This window comes from Suricata suricatta, chromosome 8, assembly GCF_006229205.1.
Source record: "Suricata suricatta isolate VVHF042 chromosome 8, meerkat_22Aug2017_6uvM2_HiC, whole genome shotgun sequence".
Taxonomy (NCBI): domain Eukaryota; kingdom Metazoa; phylum Chordata; class Mammalia; order Carnivora; family Herpestidae; genus Suricata; species Suricata suricatta.
The window spans coordinates 81182659-81207124 of record NC_043707.1 but is presented as its reverse complement, the minus strand read 5'-3'; the positions used below and the strand labels follow the sequence as shown (position 1 = coordinate 81207124).

At 36.8% G+C, this 24466-nt stretch overlaps 1 protein-coding gene across 1 annotated transcript; it reads left to right on the top strand.

Annotated features, from left to right (window-relative positions):
- The first annotated feature begins 1462 nt into the window (after positions 1–1462).
- Positions 1463–23505, top strand: LHX8 (LIM homeobox 8). The gene is made up of 8 exons (XM_029949437.1): positions 1463–1537; positions 1942–2103; positions 5965–6086; positions 8014–8234; positions 8747–8850; positions 13512–13607; positions 19418–19601; positions 23429–23505. The coding sequence occupies exons 1-8, from the start codon at positions 1463–1465 to the stop codon at positions 23503–23505; spliced, it is 1041 nt and encodes a 346-aa protein (XP_029805297.1).
- The last annotated feature ends 961 nt before the right edge of the window (positions 23506–24466 follow it).

The window sequence follows — 24466 nt, the reverse complement described above, 5'->3', positions numbered from 1 at the left end:
ACGTGAGTCACACCTTTCGTCTAGTCTAGTAGATGGGGGAAACTGACAAGCTCTCACGTCACTATAGAGGCAGGACCGGTGGGTGTCTTGCGTTTTAAGTTTGAAAATCATCAGCCTGTTTGAGAGCGTCCGAGGGTCTGGCACCGGGCCCCGCTAACTTGATCTTTGCTGGGACGCTGGCAGAGAATACCCGGCGAACGCGGGGCTTTATCGCTTAAACTCTAAGTCTGCGAGGATGCGGCCTCCGTGTGGCGCCGCTGGGTCCAGCCCAGAGAGCGCACCGGAGGGTCCCCGCTGAGGGCCGTGGAGTCCCGGGTTCGGACTGTATCTCGCCTGCTGCAGCCGGACAGAGGACGAGGGAGGGGAAGAGCCAGAAACACAGGTGTGGGCCTCTCGAGTTCGGCACCCTCTCCCCGCAAAGTGGAGTTTTCGTAAACGAAGGCAGAAAAAGCCCAAAAGAGGCTGCGTTTTCGTTTGCGAACAAAACTCCAGCAAAGGCTTGGAAACACGAGCAATGCGCGCTGTTACTTTAAAACATTTTGACCGAGGTTGGGTGAGTTTTAATGGCACAAATTAAATTCAGCTGGATATTTTCCATTATTCGACCCGCTTTATGCGCTGGTTAAAAATAATTCTTTAGTAGCTCAAATGTTGACTTACTGAGCAATAAGTGGCAATTTACACCTTAAAGAAACGAGTGTAAATCACTCGCAGCTCTAATTGCTGTAAGTTTACGAAAGAGCTGCTGGCTCGGTTTAATCTGAAGCATTTTCATTCAAATTGTCATCGGAACAAACACCAGGCTTCTTAAATCCCGCCGTAATTAGCTTCAAGTATCCTATTAAACCTCTTCACCTTTCGGGCTATCCAATTCAAAAAGCTCCCTTTTAAAAATATATATGTGTCTTGCTCTTTTAATTGAGGTTATTAAAGAAATCAAGTTTCTTCCCCCACCCCCCTCCTCAATCCTCTTTTCTTCTCTCCCACTCCACCCCCGCCCCCCGCCCCTTGCACCCGCTTTAGTCTGGTGATCCCCGCTCCGCAGTGATTGACGTCTGGAAAGAAAATGCTTTGTGCTGGGATGATTGTTATTAACTTGTTACCCCCGGTAGGGGGGCGGGGAACCGACTTGCTCCGCCGAGCTCTAGGGACCCTCAGCCCCGAGAGCGCCGCGGCGCGCCGGGCAAGCCCTTAGCGCTGGGGTGCCCGCCTCGCGCGCGCTGGGGCAGCGCCGCCGCCGCCCGCGGCGGACAAGGGAGGCTGCGCTCCGGCGGGTGTGCCCGTGGCGCCGGGGCCCAGGAGCCCTGACGGCTGCACGAGCGGCCGGGCGCGCTGGGGGCCTTCATTAGCCCACTCCGCGTGCCAAGAAGCCGAGGCGCGCGGCTGTGCTTGCCGGCTCTGAAGTTTTGCTCTCCGTTTTCCTTCATTTTCCCCTCCGCCCACCCCGCAGTGCCCAGGGCTCATGTCGGAGGAGTGCGGACGGATTGCAGCCCTGGCGGCCGGGAGGAGTCGGAAAGGCGCCGGGGAAGAGGGACTGGTGAGTGGGGAGGGGCACGGGTGTGGAGGTGGCCCATGAAGAAGAGCCGCTGTCCGCGCGCTCCTTCGTGGGCCCAGCTGGCCGGCCCCTCGAAGAGCGGGTGCAAGGAAGGCCTGGGGCAGGGCGGGGTGGAAAGCTGGGCGGGCTAAACGGGTTTGCGGACAGCGGTAAGGAGCCCTTGGGTGCTTGAGGTCAGGGTCCACAGCCCCAGCGGGTGCGTGGCGGGAGCTTGGACTCGGGGGTGGGAGGGGGGGCCGTGGAGAGCGAGAAGGGAGACCTCACGAACTGGGGGTGGCCTGGGGGAAAAGAGGGGAAGGAGTGGGGGCGCCCTGGTGGGTCGGTGGGATGAAGAGAGGAGGAGGGGTCTAGGACCGCCTGCGACTGCGTCTCGCGGCTTCTTTCAGGTGAGCCCCGAGGGAGCGGGGGACGAGGACTCGTGCTCCTCCTCGGCCCCGCTGTCCCCGTCGTCCTCGCCCCGGTCCATGGCCTCGGGCTCCGTCTGCCCCCCTGGCAAGTGTGTGTGCAACAGCTGCGGCCTGGAGATCGTGGACAAGTACCTTCTCAAGGTAGTGTGGAACCGCCAGGCCCACGGGGAGCGGGGTTACTCTAGGAACTCTGGGAAAAGAAAAAAGTTTTTTCTCCCTCTCTTCCTTTCAAGTTCTCTTTGCAGGTTGTAGGCTTTCTCAGCACAACAGCCCGGTCCAAAAGAAATCTTAAATCTCCCATGTTGTTGTAAATAACAGCTTGTGTATGACACGTCGTGGTCTACAAGTGACGGTACACGGGGTGGGTGGGTGTACTGGAGTCAGCCACATACTTGCAGAAAAGCAAAAGTGGGTTAATCCTGTTACTCATTTTAAAACAGAGTCCTGCTTGATGATGATTTTTTTTTTAACCAAGTCCAGGTTACAGTCCCTCCACCCCCAAGAACACCCACACACCTGCCTCCTTCTGAGAGTGCCTCGCCAGTATACGTTGGCTGATTCCCCTTTGCAGTGTCTACTTTGGTGAGGACCACTGTGAAGTGCTTTTAAAGGGCCGTTTCTGGACAGAATTTTTACATAGTCTTATTTTTAGTAAGACTTTTTCAAAGAAAAAAATTGTAGGAGCATTTAAATAAAAACCATTTTCAGTACCACTCTCCTCGTTTTAAGGTTTAATACTCGGAGGCCACCCAATGCTTGTTTTTTTAATGTCACCTCCGGTGCTTGGGGGGAAAAGGCAGGTATTGATGTAAAGTTAGCCTACCCAAAAAAAAGAGAGAGAAGAAAGGCAGGAATGGAAGAGAACAGAAAGGAAAACAAAAAGAAAGAAGAGAGATGGATAAATGGATGCCTGGGATGAAGGGCTTCAAAGTGGTAGTTTGAGAGTTGACTGTCCTAATTTCTTTCACTTCTTTCTTAAAATATTGTGTGGGAGTTTTTGGAGTAGAAATTCTGGTAGGCCACAGTCAGTCATGCCCTTGAATGAAGACTCATGGTCCCGTGTGTCTTAATTCTGATACCATGGGTTTGCAACTTCAATAGCTCTTTAAAACCACTATTTAAAATAATGATCTCTCCTACACTGAATTAGTAGCAAACCAATTCACTTTCTATTCCCTCCTCACCAATCTCTCCCCACCCAGCATCCCCATTTTTTTTCAAAAGGATTAATTATAGAGAGTATGAGTTCAAAAAACTAGTTATTGGGCTTTTTAAAATTTCTACCTCTGTGTATAAAACTGTGTAATCTGTAAATTGGGAATAATACCTCATAACTACAATCTAGATAAAGCACCAACAGAAGTTTTGGTGAAAACTTTAAAAGTAAGTAAATTAATCTTAATTGGTGATTGATTCTCAAAGCCGACAAATTAGGATGGCTTTCTCTTTAAATCTGCATACCCTTTTCACTGTTTCTAGACCTGAGCCTTTTTGGATATCTCAAGCTCATTTTTTGGATAAAAAGTTGTTTGTTATTGTCATGAAACCTTTTAATAATTAGCATAATATTTAAGAATGTTTCTGGATCTATACAGTCTTTAACACTTCATACCAGAGTGAATGGGGGTGGGGGGGAGAAAGGGTATTATAAAGACTCTTAACACACCTCTGAAATAGATAAGTTGTTTCTAGTGTTCACTTTTACATGTTAAAAATATACTTGTATATCGTATTTACTTGTATTCTATAAAATATCTAAGTTATCTGAATTATATAAAGCTTTTCTTCATAGGAATTTAGTTCTCCCAGGGATGTCTTCTTATGCACATCCTTATTCTATCCCTTTTTGTACATATTAGGATATTAGCTCTAACTAAAGTTTGACATTGTATGATTATATAAAAACTGAGTTTTTCTTTTCATTTGAGTACTTATTCTAAAAGAGAAATTTAAATTCATTTGGTTCACTGGTGAAAATTGTTGGACCTAGACCTAGTAGAGTCTATGAGGGTACAACTGTTTAATAGAAACCATTTAATATAAACATCATCTCATGAGGCAAGTAAAATGGAGTTAAAACAAATATGTAGGAGAGGAATTAGATGGGTCTTTGGCTTAATCTAATACTTGCTTTAGCCCTGTCATTTGGGTAGTTTTTCTGGCTTGGTCCTATATTCATATGGATTTATATATTGGATCAATACCAGCCATCAGGAAAGGTCTATATTCTCCAGAATTTTATCTCTTTACCTTACTTTCCTCTCTGGAAAGTAAATGGAAAATGAGCATTTATTTTCTTTTTTAAGTAAACTTTAAGGAAAGGTGGCAATCCAAGCATTAAGTTTGGCTTTAGGAAGTTAGAGGTTGGCCATGGCTCTGCTCTGAGGCCTGAATCTACACTTGCTTGGGGGGAAGAGCCTGGATAAGATCAAAATGTAGAAACCCCTAAGCATTGGAATACTAAAATAAACCTATATTTTTAAACTTTAATTGGCCCATTTTAGGAAAAAATAGAAGGAAAATACACATTTAATTCTAGGACAATATTAACCATTGTATTTTTTTATTGACTTCCTCAAATTCTTTCTCTCTTTATTTTGTTCTTCTATTTTCTGAGGTTTTTTTTTGTAAACATGTAGTTCAAGACCAAAACTTAACATTTAAAAAATTTTACCAAAATGATACTCTCACTAATGCTTTGGAAGGAGGCCCATTACTGTAATTAGAAGCAAGTGAAACTTTTTCTTTCAGCTTCAAAGTACCTTTTACAGATTATAACACAGGAAAACATTTCGAAGAGTAGTGCTAATCTGATAGAATCATTGGGCAAATAAGGCTTTCGCTACACTATTTCATGATAAAGGCTATTTTACAATTTCCCATTTTCACAATTTCCTAAATATTATTTGAGACATTAGATCCAATTGTAGGGTGTAACTGGTGTTTTTGCATCATTGCCGTTCTTTCATATGAAATGAAGTTATGTTTAATTAGTGAAGCATAAACTCAGTTCCTGTGTCCATTTAACAAGAGCAAACTTTGGAAGCCTGTGTTACATACAGGCAGCTTCAAACCAGAACACATCTTCGTTCTTGAGGCTGAAGTTGTAGTGCTTCTAGTATGATGGCAACAGTTTAAGGTGAGGGGTATGATTTGTTCTCTGATTTGACACTATTTCACGTGCCTTTTTAAAAAATATAAAGTGGTGTGATTTGTTAAATAATGTTTTATGCCTTACTACTTGAAGTAAAAATGGCAAACAGTGGGTACCTTATAAGAACCACTTACTCAGATTAATTTTTTCTCCAGTATCCAAATCATTAGGTAGGGTTACTAATACCTTACTCCTTGATTCTATTGTTTAATATTAGAAGGTAGCCAGAGCTTCTGCCATATCAACATTAAAATCTACCTTAGCCATGTCTGTTTGGTAAGGGAAATGGATTGCCTACCTTCTTTATAAGGGTGAGTATCTTATGACACTTCTTTTTCACCTTCTTTCTCTCTCACTTTAACCATTACACCATTTATAATTGTTTGGCCAAAAGGTAGATTGAGAAGGTGTGTGGCTTGATGTCTTCAGCTACCAGGTTTCATGGTGGGAAGACTTTGCTAAAAGAAAAAAAATAAAACAAGCCTGTATGTACGGCTTCAGGATGACCAAAATTTTCCGTGTTCATAGAAGTTTGGTTTCAAAAAAAACAAAAAAGAAAACAAACCAAAAAAAAAAAAAACACACTGTCTGAATTCTTCACAGAAATAAAAAAAAAAAACCACACACACAAAATGTAAAATATGCAATTGTGATTTTCTGGTTGGTGTCTAAAAGAGAATATATCTAGACCCATATTTGTGTAAATGACACCACTTAGAAACATTCAGAGCACTTGCTAAAATATTAGGGATCCAGGTTTTAAAATTGCTCAAGGTACAAAACCAATGGATGATACTCTAAATGCGGTATTAAAATAGTTTCTTATCCTGCTCCGTTTTCCTTTACAGGTGAATGACCTGTGCTGGCATGTTCGGTGTCTCTCCTGCAGTGTCTGCAGGACCTCCTTAGGAAGGCATACCAGCTGTTACATTAAAGACAAAGACATTTTCTGCAAACTTGATTATTTCAGGTACACTGTGGAATAGTTTTTAGTAAACACTCCAAGAAATTATTTTGCAAAGAAAATTTTGTAAATAACCTTTCTTGTCCAGTTTTACATATGTGTGTGTCTGTGTATATGTATATACATATAAATACACCAGTTTTTCTTATATAATGAATTTCAGAATGAGAATGCTCTACATTTTTAAGGTATAGCTTCTACTAAAACAAATAAAATAAGCATGTTTATGTTTTTTGGGAATTCAATATAGAAAAGCTAATTTAAAATAATTATTTACACTTTGAGGAATGAAAGTTTGGAATATTTTTTAAAAAGGGAGGGAAACTTCTCTTTGCTTTGCATAGGTAAAGTATAAAATATAAGATGGCTTACTGTGACGGAAGCCCTTGTTTGCAGGGCATGAGACAATGAAATGAAATAATTATGGGGTGGGGGTAATCTAGGTTTTATTCAATGTTTACCAGTTTACTATAGAATAATCTCTAACTCTACCCTACAAAATGTCAGCAGTTTGGAGACCGATAAATCATATAATTTAGGGGAATATCAAATACGCCAAGTTTAATTATTCGGCGTAAAAATCCCATTTTTTTGTGTCTCTTCTGATCTTTTTGTGAGATTGTATTTGCCTAAGATATTAACATTTCTGTATGATCTCTTTATACATTTTTTAAATGTATAGTTTCTTCTAGGATATAATTCAGTTTTTAATGGATAGCTGTCTAGAAATTGAAATTATCCCTAAGCATGACTTTTAAAAATTACTATATTTTTTTTAATTTGCATTTCCAAATGAAAAACGTTCATTGTGAAATTGGGAAATTGATACTAGATAAGGAAGTTTGTAATACTAATTATGTTGTTTTTACTCAGTTTCAAAAACTGGTTTCAGAGAGTTTAGTGATTGGTTTGAATAAAATTGCTAATTTAAAGCAATTCATAAAACCTAGAGCCCTTTATTTTATAAAGTCACAGAATTTTATAATTACCAAAAACATAATTCCCATCAGCTTTACTCTCTATTTCCTCAAAAATAGTAGCAATTTGTCTCTTCTTTGACTTAAGATATGCAAATCTTATTTTTTAAATCATAATTTAAAGCTTTTTGAAAGGTTTGGTTTCAGAGACTTATTGAACATCTAGTTCTTCAGGATTTTTTTATACTTCATACTTTATTATATTTTGAAATTTAGTTTTAGGGTTCTGTTTTTCAGATTAACTTTTTAAAAAATTGGCAAACCCTCTAACTATGTATTAATGAATAGAAACAGACATCTATCTAGTTTGATGTGAATATGTTAAGCCATGACTGTGATTATGGTAGGAGATATAACAAAGAATTTCCAGTTACTTAGACCAGGAGAAAAAAGAAATACTTACATCTGGCATTTTATTACAGTTAATGCGCACTTCATGTCTAGCAAGCTCTCTTAAAGTTTTAGACAAGATTTCTCCCCCTCCTGTGATATAATAGCTTATTTACCAACGGACACATACCTGAGTTTTCCTTCCTCACCCTCAGGGTGAATGGTTTCTGTTCTACCCATTTTCTGATAATATCGGTTTTAAATGTTTAAATATTTTAACTTAAAAATAATATTTAAAGCATTTTTAAATTATCTCAATTTGATTTTAAGAAGTCATTATATCTTCAGTGATACACATTTATTTTAAAAGAAAAAAATCCAGTCTTCCTTTAAATAACAATGAGGAGTTTTTGTTTTATAAACAGGTTTGAATTATGACCCTATCTCAAGTCTTGATTGCTTACCATATTGACTTTTAGAAAAGTAATTGATTCCTGTTTCACTTTCAAAAGATTTAAATACCTAGGTTAATCCACTGAGTATTATAATGTGTTAGTTTACTCTCAGGCTGATCAGTATCTCATCAAACATTAAAATCTTCACCTCCTGCTCTTCTATTTATGTAGAAGGTATGGAACTCGCTGCTCTCGTTGTGGGAGGCACATCCACTCTACTGACTGGGTCCGGAGGGCCAAGGGGAATGTCTATCACTTGGCATGCTTTGCCTGCTTTTCTTGCAAAAGGCAGCTTTCCACGGGAGAGGAGTTTGCTTTGGTGGAAGAGAAAGTCCTCTGCAGAGTGCATTATGACTGTATGCTGGATAATTTGAAAAGAGAAGTGGAAAATGGTAAATATATACTTAAAATACTTTGGAGTCTTTTGGGACGGTGAATACAGGGAATAAAAATGATTTTTCCTAAGGTCATTTTAATGCATTATTTTGTGCAGTGTAATTGTGGTAAAACTCATTAAGCACTCTACTGTTGGTGATGATCTCCATCTGTTTATTTGCAGGGAAAGCCATGGCATGTGTATTAGCCTTGTACCATATTTTCAGGCAGCATCCTTGAATTTAGGGTCTGTTTTGCTTTTTGTAACCAGTTTTCCTGTGTTTGCCTCCTGAGGATGAACCTTAGATATGTGCTCTTCTAACTTTTTGTACTTTTGACTAAAATATACAAGCATGTAAGTGGACTGTTGTTTCCACAGAATATTTCCAGTGTGTTTTAAAACTTACCTCCCAGATTTGGGCAATTTACAATTTTGTACTGAGCCAACAGATGCAAGAAACATATTATTGCTTGGTCAGTAGAGCCATTAGAGTTACCAATATATATGCTGTTGTTTTTTTAAATGCAGGTAATGGGATTAGTGTTGAAGGTGCCCTCCTCACAGAGCAAGATGTTAATCATCCAAAACCAGCAAAAAGAGCTCGGACCAGCTTTACAGCAGATCAGCTCCAGGTAGACATGACAATGAATTCATGATTTTTGAATTCCCTCCTGATGAAAACAAACAGACAAACAAAAACCACAGCAAAAAAGCCCCAAATCCTCCCTTTCCCTCCCCACAAAATGCCAAAATGATCTCCATGCTGCCTAAAAAACATTTTCATGTTTTCAAAAAGGTTGGCCTGTGCTTTTATTGAAAGCTAACTTGGTGAATATATGAAAACATACTTATTTCCCTAAAATGTTTATCAGTATTCCAGAGTCATGATCTGGTATGAACTACACACTCAAGCTTTATTTTCCTGGGTTCTATTGGTATTGGTGTCAAAGTGCAAACAAAATGTTGATCTGTCCTGACTTCCTGATAAAATCAATTTAACCTAGGCATTTATGTACATTACTACATATAATTGTGATAGAAGACAAAATATTTTAAGACTATTAACGGAAAGAGACACACAGTATGTGGGTCTGTGGGACACTAATGTGCTCACCTTTTTAACAAATTACAATGAGCCTTTTCATGACTAAGCCTGTACGTTCTCTGAATAGGAAAGAATTGAATATGCCTTACCGTAAACAACAGGTATTTAGTTATTGACTCCAATCAAGTAACATTTTCTTTTTAAAAGGGATAAAGGGAGGTAATTCTATATGATGCTAATGGTTGATTATGTCTCCTAAAAAAGAAGGGATTATTTTCTGTTTAGTTTCCCTAAATATAACTGTTATAAATTCAATCCATGTCAATTGTCAAGAAAATAATTAAATAATTACTCTGGTTTATCTTTAAGTCTACACATATAATTATTCTTTCTGGCATTTTTTCAGATAAAGAAATCACGTTTTCTAAAAGATTAATGTGGATGAGGTATTTGTTTTATGTTAAGGTAAAGTAACATTTACTGAGCACCTACCTTGTACTGCTAGGTGCTTTACACATAGTATTGGTCTTAGCTCAAACTTTGAAGGATATTTATACAACGTTAACAAATGAGTAAAAGTAATACTCTGAAAAATCACAAATAGTATTCAAAGACTTGCCAGTATTTAAGAGGAACACAGTAAAAGGGTTTCAAGAGAGAATTTTTCATTTGGAGAATGATTAAGAAAGAAACCTTGGTGTGATACAAATATTCCAAGGGAACTTGGATTACATAAAGCCCTAAATTAGAAGATAGGAATACCTGTGAGAAACGTGGAAGCAAATTATCCAGTAGCTACAAAATCTGAATTAAAATAGAATTTCTAATATATAGTTTTTAAAATGGGATGTTTCCATGAAGGGCTGGCTATAATTTTAATAATTATTAGTCTGACAAGTAAAATTTTATATGAAATTAAAGTTATTAAAATTTAAAATTTGAAACAACTATAGACATACCATTTCATACAGGAAGATAATCACAGGTACTAATTAAATAAGGAGGGAATAATATTTGTGGAAGTCTTTGTGTGTCGATTCCTACACTAGGCACTTATCCACATTCTCTCCTTTAATTCTTAACAATAATTCCTTGATGTAAGTAGCCTCATCTAAGAGGTGTAGGAACTCCCCTCAAATCAGACCAAAGGGAGTGTCAGAGATGAGCTCTGCAAACTTCCCAACCCTCTTGTCTTTTGCTTGGCCTCCAGATTCTGAGTGAAATAAAAGTTCCACGTAATGGCTGCAGCCACTAAAACAAGAGTGAGATTCTGAATCTTGTAGATTCATAGATTTAAATTGCAAACATGCATAAGCTATTTGTATCATCATACACATTATATTAAAATGTGAATTTGACTCTTGAGTTTTTAAAGATGTATGTAGGAATCATAGGTTTTAAAAAATGAAAATAGAAATGACATGCTTTCAAAGCATATACTCGTTCTTTTCAGTATTTATTAGTATCTCTTTTATGCCAGGAATGGCTGAAACAAATGAGATACAATCTTTGTCCTCAAGTGGTCCTTTATACCTTAGGAATCTGGTATGCATAGCTGTAAAAATTTTTTTAAGTGTTTGTTTATTTTGAGAGAGAGAGCATGCGTTGGGCGGGTGGGGGGAGGAGGGTGGAGAGAGAGAATCCCAAACAGACTTTGCACTGTCAGTGAGGGCCCAATGCAGGACTCCATCTCAAGAACCATGAGATCATGACCTGAGCTGAAATCTAGAGTCAGGCGCTTAACAGACTGAGCCACCTAGGGCCCTATAGCTGTAAATTTTTTAAAGACTTCAGTCACTATATTATTGCCTCTCATAAATCAGGCAGTGTACCCTCTATGCCAAAATGTCCTTTCAGAAAGCTGAATATATTCTAGTAGTGCTTGAATTCAACAAAATAATATTGTAGGTGATCAGTAAGTCAAGACTAGTAATGAAGCACTGCTTTGGACAGAGGAGAGTTAACATGAGAAGAATAAACAAGATAATTTCCCAAAATTACTTAGAAATTTATGAGAAGGAAAAAGAATTTAAGATTCACAAAACAGAACAACATTTTTTGTTGGCAAGAATATTTCAAATATTGTCCCATCTGTAGAAATGATACTTAAGAAATTCCTGCCAATATTATGGTTTGCTTATTGTATTTGGAAGCACTTGCTCAATGATTATTAATATTAAAGATGCCAAGGGTAGCACCTACATTACTCTATTTTCAGATTGAGTTGGTCAGCTGCTACTATGCAGATACCTGTCATTTCTGGGATTTCCTGGCCTTAAAATAATGAGTGTCTACAAAGTTTCACTCCTTGACCATGTTAAAAAAAGGCTCAGAAAAGGAGTGGGGTGGGTTTCAATATGATTAGTGACTGGAGAACAATGAAATTGAGTAGAAACGAAACGTTTGTTTTGTGAGATTAAACATTGATAAGCATGTATTACTTTCCCCTTAGAATATACCAATTTTAAACCATCAGTGTTCATTTAAATTTTTGCTTTATTCCATGATGAGAAATTGCTTTAATAAATGTAACTTGGTTCCATTATTAAACTTGTGAATTTGAAATGCATTTGTGAAAAGCATGCTGTCTTTTGTTTTATAAATTATCAATAATGGCCTAACAAGCAAACCCTTTAATAATAAGCAAATCCTGTTTAGCTTTTCTTCTTGAAAAATTAAAATATAGACAATTAACTTGCTCATTCGTTTTTCTCTTTGAAATGTTACATATAAACACAACTACATATAAACAACTATTTGTACAGGACAGTATTGAAATAACACATTTGGAATAAGGAAGAATGAAGTGAACTGAGTGAGATTATAAATGTTTAGACTGATTCTGCCCATTTTTTTAAAGTAAAAAACAGACATGTGTGAATAAATATGGCTGGACAGGAAGTTAGGAATACTTTATTCTAGAAGAGTTACTCATTGGAACTTAACTGAAAAAAAATTTATAATTTTCACACCTCATAAGGTTTCCTGGGAAAACATTGGGCTTTTTCTCTATACTATCTTCAGATTTTTCTCACATTGTCAGGGTTCACTCTGTTACAAACCCTTCACCACATACTATGTAATGGAAAAGGGTATTAGCTCCTGGGGAAATGGAGAGTAAGACATTTCCTTTGCCCTCAAGATGCTTACTTTCTGCTATAGGGAGCTAGACTTGCCACTGACTTATTTAGCTACCTTGTGACATGTGCAGTGGCAGAAGACCGTATTACATGAGGAGCAGAGTAGAGCATGCAATTAATTTTGCTGATTGGAAATGACGATGAGGCCACTAGTGCTTAAGGTCCGTAGCTAGGTTGGTTACCCCCATCGTACACCTATGGATATACATAATCATGTTCCATGACAGACTCCTGCTCCCATTATTTTTCATATCTTATACTATGTCCCTCAGTTGATTGGCTTTTAAGTAATAAAGTTCAAATATACCTTTTGATTCCCATGATTTCTTTTTCAGAAAGGATCCAAAGCCCTTGACTTGTGCATTTTTCTGGTATTCCCTCCTGCTACATGTTTCTCCTTTTACTTTGCATTCTTGGTAGTTATTGACCTGGGCTCTCATGGCTCTTGGCACAGTGGTTCTAATCCAAAGTTCATATAGAGTCACCTGGGAGCTTTTTCAATATACAGATGGTTAGATCCTAGGAAGTCCTTATTTTGACTGATGGGTGTCATTTTTTTAAGGTCCCAGGTATTTTACATGGAGCAAGCATTCAAGACAGTTAATGTTGGACTTATTACAATTAAATGGTATCTATCTTTTGCACTGTATACTATTTGCCGACTGATAAAAATTATAGTATGGGTTTAGCTCAGTAGCAGTTGAAGATAAACATGATAGGATTTTTGTATTTTTACAAGTTTTCTAATAGAAGACATTTTTAACAACATGGAAAAAATAGTAAATAGGCTTATACTATTCATTCATTTCATTTGTATGTTGTAAGAATGGAAGAGCAAAAGTGAGCTTTTTAACAGCATAGTTGAGAGAAAAGTTTTATGTTGAAGTGGATTATTTTTTAAAAGGTCTCAACATAGCAACTTGTTTGTAAATTTACAAAATATGCTTTCTTTTAATTTATACATATTTCCCCATACTGATTTTTAAGTAATAAGATACAAGTATTCTATCTTCTTGTTCATGTCTTATCTCTCCTGTTATCAAAATGCAGAAGATTCAGCTTTTCATGGATAGCTATTTATTACCTCTATTCTTTTAAAAAAAAACAGGTCATGCAGGCACAGTTTGCTCAGGACAACAACCCAGATGCACAGACTCTCCAGAAACTGGCAGAAAGGACAGGCTTGAGCAGACGTGTGATACAGGTGATTATTTTAAAGGTTAACTAAGAGATCCTGAAAGTTCTATGCCAGGTCTTTATTAAGTGTGCATTAGTTTTTTGTGTGTGAAGAAATGTCAAAAAACATTTGCTTTCTATTTTAGGTCTCTTTACACTCCACATCAACTTTTTAAATCTGTTATTTGGCTTGCTAGGGCTAGGCTACCAATTGTTAATGACTTTGTGCACAAGTTAACTTCATTCAGTACTCACAGCACCCTAAGATCCCCAAGCTAGAGAAAAGCAACTATGGTTCCAAGCTAGATATGGTTCTGAAGCCAGTAATTTTTTTCCCAGCTTTTCTGTGATTGTATATGTGAGTAAGTGTGTATGTCTAGGGTTGGGGTTCATGGCCTTTGTTAAAGATCCAGGTAGAGACAGTGGTGTGAATAAAACGAGGGAAGGATGCGTTAGAGCAAATTCATTGAAACGTAAGATTTATATTTGCAAATTGTGAGAGATGAGGTTGCTGGAACTGAACTAGGAGGGGCCTGTGAGTGTAGCGTTCTCTCCTGAGCAGGAAGAAGCCATGTGATTCAGGAAGATATGTGATTTCAGGAAGAAAGGGCTAGTGGCAGTACATGGAAGAATTAGGATTGGAAGAGGCTAGAGATATGTAGGTTAGTTGGGATACCCAGCAAAGTAGTGGGGTTTTTTTTGAAGAGAGACTTAAATGAGGTAGTGACCTAGAATTCATTGAGAAACATTTTATTGCCTGCACAAAGGGCAGAAAGACAAGAAAAGGACCTGGACACTCTAATGGGACACTAGCTTTGTTGCTAGTCATGGAGTGATGGTTACAGTTGGGCATATAAACAGGTATTTTAAAAGATGAGTAGGACTCAAGCAAAAAGATCCAATGCCATGAAATTTGGCAAAATCATTTAGCACAAGATCATAAAGAGTAAAAAGAGAAGAATGGACTTTAGGGAGAGGGCAGGGTAAGAGATACTATTTGAAAAGGATGTAGTAACAGCTAGGATTAAGGAATGAGCTAGTATGGAGGCATCCTGGAAGCCAGAGGAATGTGTTCAAGGTGGAGGTGATCAGTTGTGTCAAGATCTTTTAGGGAAATCGGGGAAATGGAAAATAATTTTAAATAACATTCAAAGTTCAAAAATTTTAAGGAATTAATGCAAGTAACCATAACCAGTAAGATGAAATTCAGCTGCAGGGAGCAGGAGGAGGTAAAGTCCAACATTACCCATGTGTTTCATTTCCTCAATTGAGTGGTTGATAAATAGGTGCTTATTCTTCAGTTTATTCTTATTAAGGCTGAGCTGTTTCATAATTAATAAATCATCTATATGGAGAAGCTGATGGAGAAAGACCTGATGATACTGCAGCTTCTCTAAAGACTTAGATTCCCAGTGGATTGGGCTGACTGCACTGTAATGAGGTTCTCCAAGGAAGTGAGTCACACAACCTCAATGCTTTTCAGATATCCAGGGTACTGTGTTTATTTCAGAGTGCCAGATTTTTAAAAGGGTCTAATAAGGAACCAATCTGAACAGACTGCTTCCTTTAGAGGCAGGCTAACAAGATCATTACAGAACTAGAAATCATGTGCTAACAGTAACAGTAACAAGAATACTTATCTGGAGATGAGATGATAAGGAATAAAAAGTATAAAGAGACTAACTTTAAATATAAGTGGAAGGCTGTCTGCAGACAAGCAAAATCAGGCCTTTGCAAGAGAATATAGGAAAAGGCAGATTTTAGTCATAATAAAGAATTTTTTCAACATGAAAAGTCGGCGAAATTGAAATGGGCTGCCATTGGAGATCATGACTTTCCTGTGCCTAAAAATGAAGCTTCCTGTTGAGGTAGTATAGACTCAATGGGCTGAGGGTTCTTCTAATCTGAGAATCTATATGTTCAATGACGATGGTTGCTCCAGCTAAGTCAATTCATGACTATTTTAGATTATTTTAAAATTGGAAGCAAAGGAAAATGAAAGATTTTTTGAGAAACTTTATTATTTCAATAAATAAGGACCCCAGACACTGTCATATTATTTCCAAGTATTTATGTCACCAGTATTATATATGTGCAAGTTGTCTTGGATCTAAGTACTAGAACTTGGAGAATATATTGTTGGATGGTGGCTTCTAATATGTGAGGATTGAATTTAAATATTTTTGATAGGATAGCAATGGAAGGAGTACTAGCATGTATACATACAGTCCTTCATGGTAATTTTGAAGTCCTTCATTTCTGTGATCTCAGTAATCATAGCTTCTATGTCCAGTCAATTGCCTAGCACATTTTAGAAAAATTAAAGTTTTGATTACTAAGCCTTGATTCTAATGTGCAATGCAAACTAGGCTATCCAAAAATTAGGTAAAAACAATGGTCTGATACACAGAGACAATCTTACCTTTACTAGCTAAAGTCTGCCTAGCGAGTTATTAGTAACAGAGCAGATCTTTATTGTACTGAAACCATAAAATAAAGATAGATGATTTTACTTTTAACACTGCATACAATTTCAATCACTGTTCACATACCTTTCTAATAGGTGAATTACGAATTTTGCATCTTACAGAAAAGCATTGCTATTTCTTCCAGTCAGTGTCTTGGGAGTACATATTAGTGCATTTAGGACCTTTAACTGATTAATAGTACAAAAATCAGCTTCCAGAAAGTTCATGCAAGTTTATTCTGCCAGGAGCTACATATGCAAGTTCCCTTTCATCAACTTATACAAATCTGAATACTGTCATTCTTTTATATTCTTTCTAATTTTGGTAGAAAATCCCATTGTTTTTATTTATTTCTTTTATTGTCAATAACTTTAACATGTTTGCTTATTTTCTAATTTTAGAAATTGTATGTTTTTAGTGCACTTTTCTACTGGATAATTATGTTTCTATTTTACTAATTTTTATTCTGTTTATCATGTTACACTGCCATAGTTTCCTTTTCATTTATTTCCTCCACATAGAACTTTTATAATTAGAGATATTCAAATATCTCTATTTTTTTCTTATGGCTTTGGGACTTTTTTATACTTCTTCACCTAGAGAGCTTATCAATATTAACTTTTGTTTTCTCTTAAACATTTATAGTTCCAATTATTTCCATCTAATCTTTAATTCATCTGGAATTGACTTTGGGTTACTAGTGAGGTAGGGAGTTTACCATTATTTTCCTTGCAAATTAGCCAGGTTTCTCTAAATCAGTATTATCCCATACTTTCTCAATAATTTAAAATTCCATTTTTTTTTCACACACATAATTTTTCTATTTGGCAATTTGGGCTTTCTCAGAGATCCATCTTATGGATTAGTCTTCTCTTTCACAAGATATCTACATAGCCTGCTCTTAGCTTATAGAGTTTACAATTTAGAATTCAAAAAATTTTAAAGTATATTGCTCAGAAGAAATTTTAAGTCTTTTTAGAGGTTTGCCAAACAGAAGGAAGAAATTTTGAGTCAGCAAGGAAGGTCAAAAGTATTTGTAGTTGAATTCTGAAGCTGGGTAGCCCTCATGCCAGACATTATTTTCTGATGTCTGGAATTGTCAACTATATTTTTCTGTGCAAGTTACATGACATTTTGTGTTTACAAACCTCTCTGCTTGATTACCTATGGATAATCTTTCCAAAGAGCTATTTGAATCTAAATTAAGGTAGGTTCTCTTCTGTTTATTTCATAACCTTTTCATATTATTTCCAAAGTCTGGAATTTTTTTAAACTACTAAGTTCCATCCAATACATAATTTATTGGAGGTATAAGACACTTTGAAAGAACTCTGTGAACCATGATACCTTGTGTATTAGGTTATATGTAGTCCACTGGGGTGCATGTCTTCTGGATACTGTTGGGAAAAAGACCAGTGGCAGTCATTTTCTTTTACAAGCTGGAGAATGTGTTGAGTATATCTTGACTGGGTGGGTGACAGTAGTGACACTTATTGTTAAGGAGCTTTTGAAGGGAACTGTGACTGAAGACTTTGGGTCTCTAAGTAGCCAGGAGTCTAATACTCCAGAAAATGGAAGGAAAGGCTATGTCTTCCCACTCCTTTTTCTTGATATATGTTTATGTCTTTTTCCTGAAACCTTCCTCAGGTGCTACTTTTCAGCCATCTGGTCAGGGATGCATACCCCACTGCATTATCTTTTTTTTATTAAAAAACATTTTTTAGCATTTATTTTTGAGAGAGAGAGGGAGAAAGAGAGAGAGGGGGGGAGACAGAATCTGAAGCAGTCTCCAGGTTCTGAGCTGTCAGCACAGAGCCAACACAGAGCTCGAACCCACAAACCAAACCGTGAGATCATGAGCTGAGCTGAAGTCAGAAGGGGACGCTTAACAGACTGAGCCACCTAGGCGCCCCTACCCTGATGCATTATAATTTTTATTACTTTAGTCTTAACCTCTTAAGTTTATACTTTGCCAGCCCTCTATTTTTGAGTCCCAAGGGCAGGATGTGTCTTTGAAATCAGGTCAGTGTTTTTTTTTTAATATAAATCTTTTTTACATCCCTTCTGTTTGACATTATTCAGCCCCAATTCCCTTGTGCCATCAACTACCTACCTTCCAGCCCTGGGGCAGAAGCTTATGCCCCTGATCTCTCCCTGGCCTTCCCTCCTGGTACTAAAATGTTCTTATCCTAATTTCTGAAAAGTTTTTATTCCTCCACTTCTTTTTCTCTTCATGACGGAAGTGTTTGGAGTGACAGAAAATAAGTGCTATACTATTTTAACATTTTAATTGAGTAACACTTTATAGTCAAGTATTATCCAATGACAGAAAACACAGGCAGATTAATTACTGGAGGCATTCTGGGCAGCCTAGCCTCCCTCACACTGACCTGGAAGCAAAACTATGCTTGCCCTGAATTTGCTTCCTTTATATTTCTATGTACAGTAGACCATAGGATGATTAGCTTTTCACATTTTATGAACTGTTTTATCAGTGGATGTGTTTGTATTTTATTTTGCTTAAATATTACTCATTTTTTCTTATTATAAGCCTGCCCTTAACATACTTCTTAGGGAATAGTCTATGTATTCACTAAGAAAAATTGAACTCAGCAGGTTAAAATGTGATTGGAATAACTGAATCAAGAGGTTTGTAGAAAGCTTTAAGTTCTCAGTAGGAACTTTAGTCATTTGGAAAAGGATTTGAAATATGTCCAGCAGGTGTCTAAGAATATATCGGTGGGTTTTTTTTTTTTTAAAGTTCTGATTAAGAGGGCGTTTTTCTTTGTTTGTTTTTCTTTTTGTCCCAGATGCCAGTAGTTAAAGACATGAAGACTTTTCTGGAATTCTCGACCTTCCTCCTTACCTTTTTATTTTCAAAGATGCCAGTATAGTATAGAGTTGGCTTTTAAATAAATCACCAGATAGTTATTATTTGAGCAAAGAAAATGATCATTGTTATTTGTGCAAATGTTTCTCTTCAGCCTATAGAACTGTTTAAAAACCTTAGATTTCTTTTTAAATGTTTATTTATTTTGGGAGAGCACATGCTCATGCACTTGATCAGGGTAATGACAGAGAGAGAGGGGTAGACAGAGAATACTAAGTAGGCTCAATATCACCATGAGATCATGGCCTGAGCAGAAATCAAGAGTCCACTGCCAAACCAACTGAGTCACCCAGGTGCCTGAAAAGCTGATTTCAGTTTATATTGTGCTTATATGGTAGAGAAATTGAGGATCCATTGCTTTTCCTTTTTTAGCTTTAATGGTGAGCAGTTTGACAGAGGATGCATTTCTTTGTAAACTGAGTTGATAATGCACTCAGAAGCTAGATATGATGTACCTGTGTTGCTTTTCTTCTGCCACAGGTGTGGTTTCAGAATTGTAGAGCACGCCACAAGAAACATGTCAGCCCTAACCACTCCTCCTCAGCCCCGGTCACAGCAGTACCACCCTCCAGGCTCTCTCCACCCATGTTAGAAGAAATGGCTTATTCTGCCTATGTGCCCCAAGACGGGACGATGCTAACTGCGCTGCATAGTTACATGGATGGTAGGTATCCCAACCTTTAACAGCTGTTTCCCAAGCAACCGATAAGTGATAATTTCTAATATTAGATTGTTGCTAGGACTCATATTTTGAAATATTACCTCAATAGTAGATGAAAAATATCGTGGGGAAATGCAGTAGGGAGCAGAAATGTCCAAACATTCTTATTTCTGTAACAACAGTTTAAGAGACCAACGTAATACCCACTTTACAGCTAAAATACAAATACTAATAACACCTGTTAGTGCTTGATTTTTTTTTTTTTTTGTACTTAGGACATTTTTAAAACTTTGTTTTGCTTTTCAGCTCATATTTAAATAATTTATTTTCCTACGATCAGAGAGAGTATTCACACTCAAGAGTTTTAGATTAGAATTTACTGAGTTTTGTTAAAGAAACTTTTATATTGAAGCAAAACGTACATATAGAAAAGTGTACATGTAACAAGTATTCAGCCTGACGAATTATTACAGTGAACACATCCCACATAAATACTGACAAGATGAAGTAGTAGGACATAAGTAACACCCCAGAAACTCCTCTTATGTGCCCTTCTAATCATTATCCTCTTCTTCCAGAGTAGCATTGCCTTGACTTCCAAAATCATGTTTTAGTTTTGCCTGTTCTTGAGCTTTATATAAACTGCACCATATGCAATGTATTCTTGTGTATCTCACTTCTTTCAACTACATTGTGAGATTCAGCTGTACTGTTGCAAGGATCAGTGATTTGTTTTATTGTTCCGTAGAATTCCACTATAGAAGTATACTGCAGTTTAACCATTTTATGGTTGATAAACATTTGTGTTTCAGCATGTATAGGCTTTTATGAATATGCTGCTATGGACTTTATTGTACTTTCCTTTCGGTGCACATTAATTCACACTTCTCTTTGGAATGCACCTGGGAATGGAACTTAGGGTCACAGGCTACACATACACTCAACTCAGCGGATTCTGCCAGTTTTCCATAGTGGTTGAACCAGTTTACACTCGGACCAGCATTAGGTGAGACTTCAAGGTGCTCCACCTCCTTGCCAACACTTGTTATGTGTGACTTCTTAATTTTAGCCAATTTGATGGTTGTGTAGTACCTATCTCCTTGATTTAATTTGCTTTTCCCTCATGACTGATGAGACTGAACTTGTTTTCACTGGGCATTTGTATATCCTTTCTTTGTGAAGACTTTTTCATGTCTTTTATCAGTTAGTTTATCTGTTGTGTTTTTCCCTTGATTTATCTTAGTTCTTACTATATTCTGCATATAAAAAAGTTTTTGGATGATTGCAAATATCTTCCCTTTTCAGTGGCTTGCCTTTTTCTACTCCCTTAAGGGTATGTTTTGTTGAGCACAAGTTCCTAATTTTAATAGAGTTCATTTCATCAGTTTGTTTTTTCATTCATGGGCAGTGCTTTTTTGTGTGTGACCTGTTCAAGTAATTGTTTCTTTTAAAAGCTAATGAACATGTTCCTTTTATGTTCTCTTCTAGAAACCTACCTTCCCTTTGATATTTAGGTTTACAGACCATCTGGAATTGAATTTTGTATGTGGTATGAGATAGGAAGCAAAGCTCTTGTTATATTGATTAAAATGCCAATGTCTCAGCTCTCTTATAGTGCTACATTTCTCATAAATCAACTGTTCATATAATGTAGGTGCCAATTTCTGTACACTCTATTTTATTGGTCTATTTATTTTCATAATAATAAATTGTTTTAATTATGCAAGGACTGCAATTCTTTATATCCACTAGGAAAGTCTTTCCACTTTGTTGTTATTCAAGTTTGTATTGTCTATTCTTGACCCTCTGCATTTCCATAAATGTTAACAGCTTGTCCATTTCTACCACAAAACCCACAAACAATTGAAATTTTGATATAATCTATTAGATCAATTTGTAAGAAACTGCCATCTTAATAATATCACCTTCCATACTATGAACTTGGTCTTTCTATTTAGACTGTCTTCAAGTACATTTAATATTCCAGAGTTTTGGGTTTAGCAATCTTGCGCATCTAAGATTCATTCATAAGTATTTGTTTTGATGCAGTTGTTAATGGTATTTTCTCTGTATGTGGAAATCTAGGTTGGCAGCTATATTTTTTCCCCAGCACTTTGAAGATAACATTGGCTTATGTTTTGCATTGTTTCTCTTGTTTAGAATATGGATAGTTAATCTGATGCTACTTATTGTTGAAATCAACTATTGGTCTAATTCTTGCTCTTTTGAAAGTGAATGTCATTTTATTGCAGCTTTCCTCTTTGTATTTGGTTTTCAGTTTTATTATAATGTGCCTAGATATGCTTCTTGAATATGTAGTTTGATGTATTTCATTATGGAAAAGTCTTTGTCTCTTTGAATATTGTTTCTGCCCCTTATGAAAATATCCCTATTTTCCACCCTTTCGACCTCCCATGTGTTAATCGAGGTATTTTCTTCTGACTTCTCTCCAGTTCACTAATTCTCTAATATGCTGGACAACTCACCCACTGAGTTCTTAATTTCAGTTATTGTATCTTCAGTTTTAGAATTTCTATTTCATTCTTTTATAGTTTCCACTTCTATGCTGGAATCCTCTATTTTTGCCACTTTATTCCTTAACAAAATTATTGTTATATTAATTATAGTTACTCTAAATTTATGTCTGAATACTGCAATTCCTGGATCTCTTTGTTTCTAGTCTTTATGTCTTCTTATTTGCCTTTTTATTTTTTATTGCACTTCAGATGTTGTGTATGAAAAATTAGAAATAATTTGAGACTCCAGATGATCTCTTCCACCAGAGAGGATTTGGTTTCACCTCTAGCAGAAAGTTAGGCTAGGGTAAGATCAACTTAATCCAATAAGGCATCACTCCTTACAAAGGCTGGTATATTTCTGAGTCACTATTTGTATTGAGCCCTTTGGGATCCCACACAGAGCCTGTGTTTTGTTGTGTTTTGTTTCTGTTTTTTTTTTTTTTTAAGTGGGCTTCTCTTCAGTGGCCCCTGATCTTTTGTGTTTGTTCCCCACCACCCAGCAAAAGTCTAACTCCTGAAAGTCTGCTCAAATTCTCAGCCTCTCAGACATTCCTTTTCTTTTAAAATTGTCACTCGACTTGGAAGGGATAGAAGGTAGTAGCCTCGCGTCATTTCCCTTCTCTTCTGGGACTTGCTTTGTAAGTTCTCACTATCTTGGTACCTTTAAGATGCCTTCCAACAGATTTTTAAAAATTTAGTCCAGCTTTTCTAGTTGTTCTCAGAGGGAGGTTTGGTTTGAAGCATCACAGCCCTTGCTGAGAATGGAAATCTCATTTTAAGTTGGGTTAAAAAAAAAAAAATCAGAGCCTGTACCATGGTTGCTGTTATACTAGTATTAAAATTGTGTGTGTTCACATGAATGACTATAGTGTTGCCTGAGTCAAATGTGCTTTGATGCATGTTTAGGGAAGAGGCGGTTAAGTATTCATAAGTGAGAAATTCGGGGGAGGGGTTCATCCTACAGACACCTTTATATGGAAGCTAGCAGCATTTCTGCTGACAAAGCTTATGTTTTCTAGCTGCAGAGTAAAGTGCCGTGAATGGGGTATGGATGGAGGACATTAAAGTGTCAAAAGCTTGTGGCCCCACAAGAGGATTTTCGGGGGCAATTATTCTAGATTCTCGTTTAATACTATATTCATTGTATGAATCAGTTAATGCTTCTGCTGAGGTTAGTGGAATGAGTGTGGCTTGGTGCCCTCAGCTATAAAGAGTAACAAAAGCGCATTGCCTTGGATTGTTTTTGTTTGTTTTTAAATCAGTTTTATTCACCCTACAAAACTGATCCACAAATTTCTTTCTATTTTATAGCTCATTCACCAACAACTCTTGGACTCCAGCCCTTGTTACCCCATTCAATGACACAACTGCCAATAAGTCATACCTAATTCCTTTTTTCAGGGATAGTAATGATTAAGGATATAATCTTGTCATTTATTGTGTATAAAATACCATTGAAAAGATATTAATGTTAATTTTTTATTTAACACTCAAAGCATTTTCAACATCACTTTGCTGCCCAGGTATGTATCTATAGTTGGCCTGCAAGACACTTTTATTGATTCTTCATTTTTTGTAAAATTTATGTTTACAAGAAGAAAACAAATCAACTTTTTTTTTTGTATTGTCTGGAAATAGTTCACTCTAGTGTGTATCTGTTAATTTATTTGTCATCAAAAGAGCACTTTGCCTAAAAAACAAAAGGACTGACAAGTGTGCGACATGTTTACAATCCTTTGTGAAATCGTAGTTCATCATTAGTTTGTATCTGTAAGTTATTGTTATAAATATTACCTGTATTTTTTGTTATATACAACTTTATACTTTGAAGCTTGTATCTGTGAATTTGCAACTGAAATTTATTTTGCCAATGTTTTCTGAATGAATTGAATAAAGCTTCTGTTGTAGCATGCCATGCAAACACATTATTGTGTTTGTGGTTGATGAATTATGGCTGTAAATAACACTATAGTTTAATAAGCCCACCACTCCAAGTTTATTAAACATTTTCCATTCTTGTGAAAGTTTCAACCAATTTGTTCTTTTTGTGTGTGTGTTTTCAACATTAAGTCTACGTTAGTCTCTTTCAAATGTAACAACTCTTAAGTTTAAAAAGTCATTTTGTTTTGAGCTGTGTTTTGAATACATTTTAATAGGAAACTTATTTGTAGATGATTGTAGTTACTCAACAAAAGAGCACATGAAAACATCTAATTTGGCAAATTATCCCTTTTAAACTAGCTAATAAAATTAATGTGAAAGAAAAGACAGAACACTTCAAAACAACCTTTTTGGGTAACCCAAGTCAGAAATGAAATATGGGCCATGAGGATATATTTCTTCAGGGGT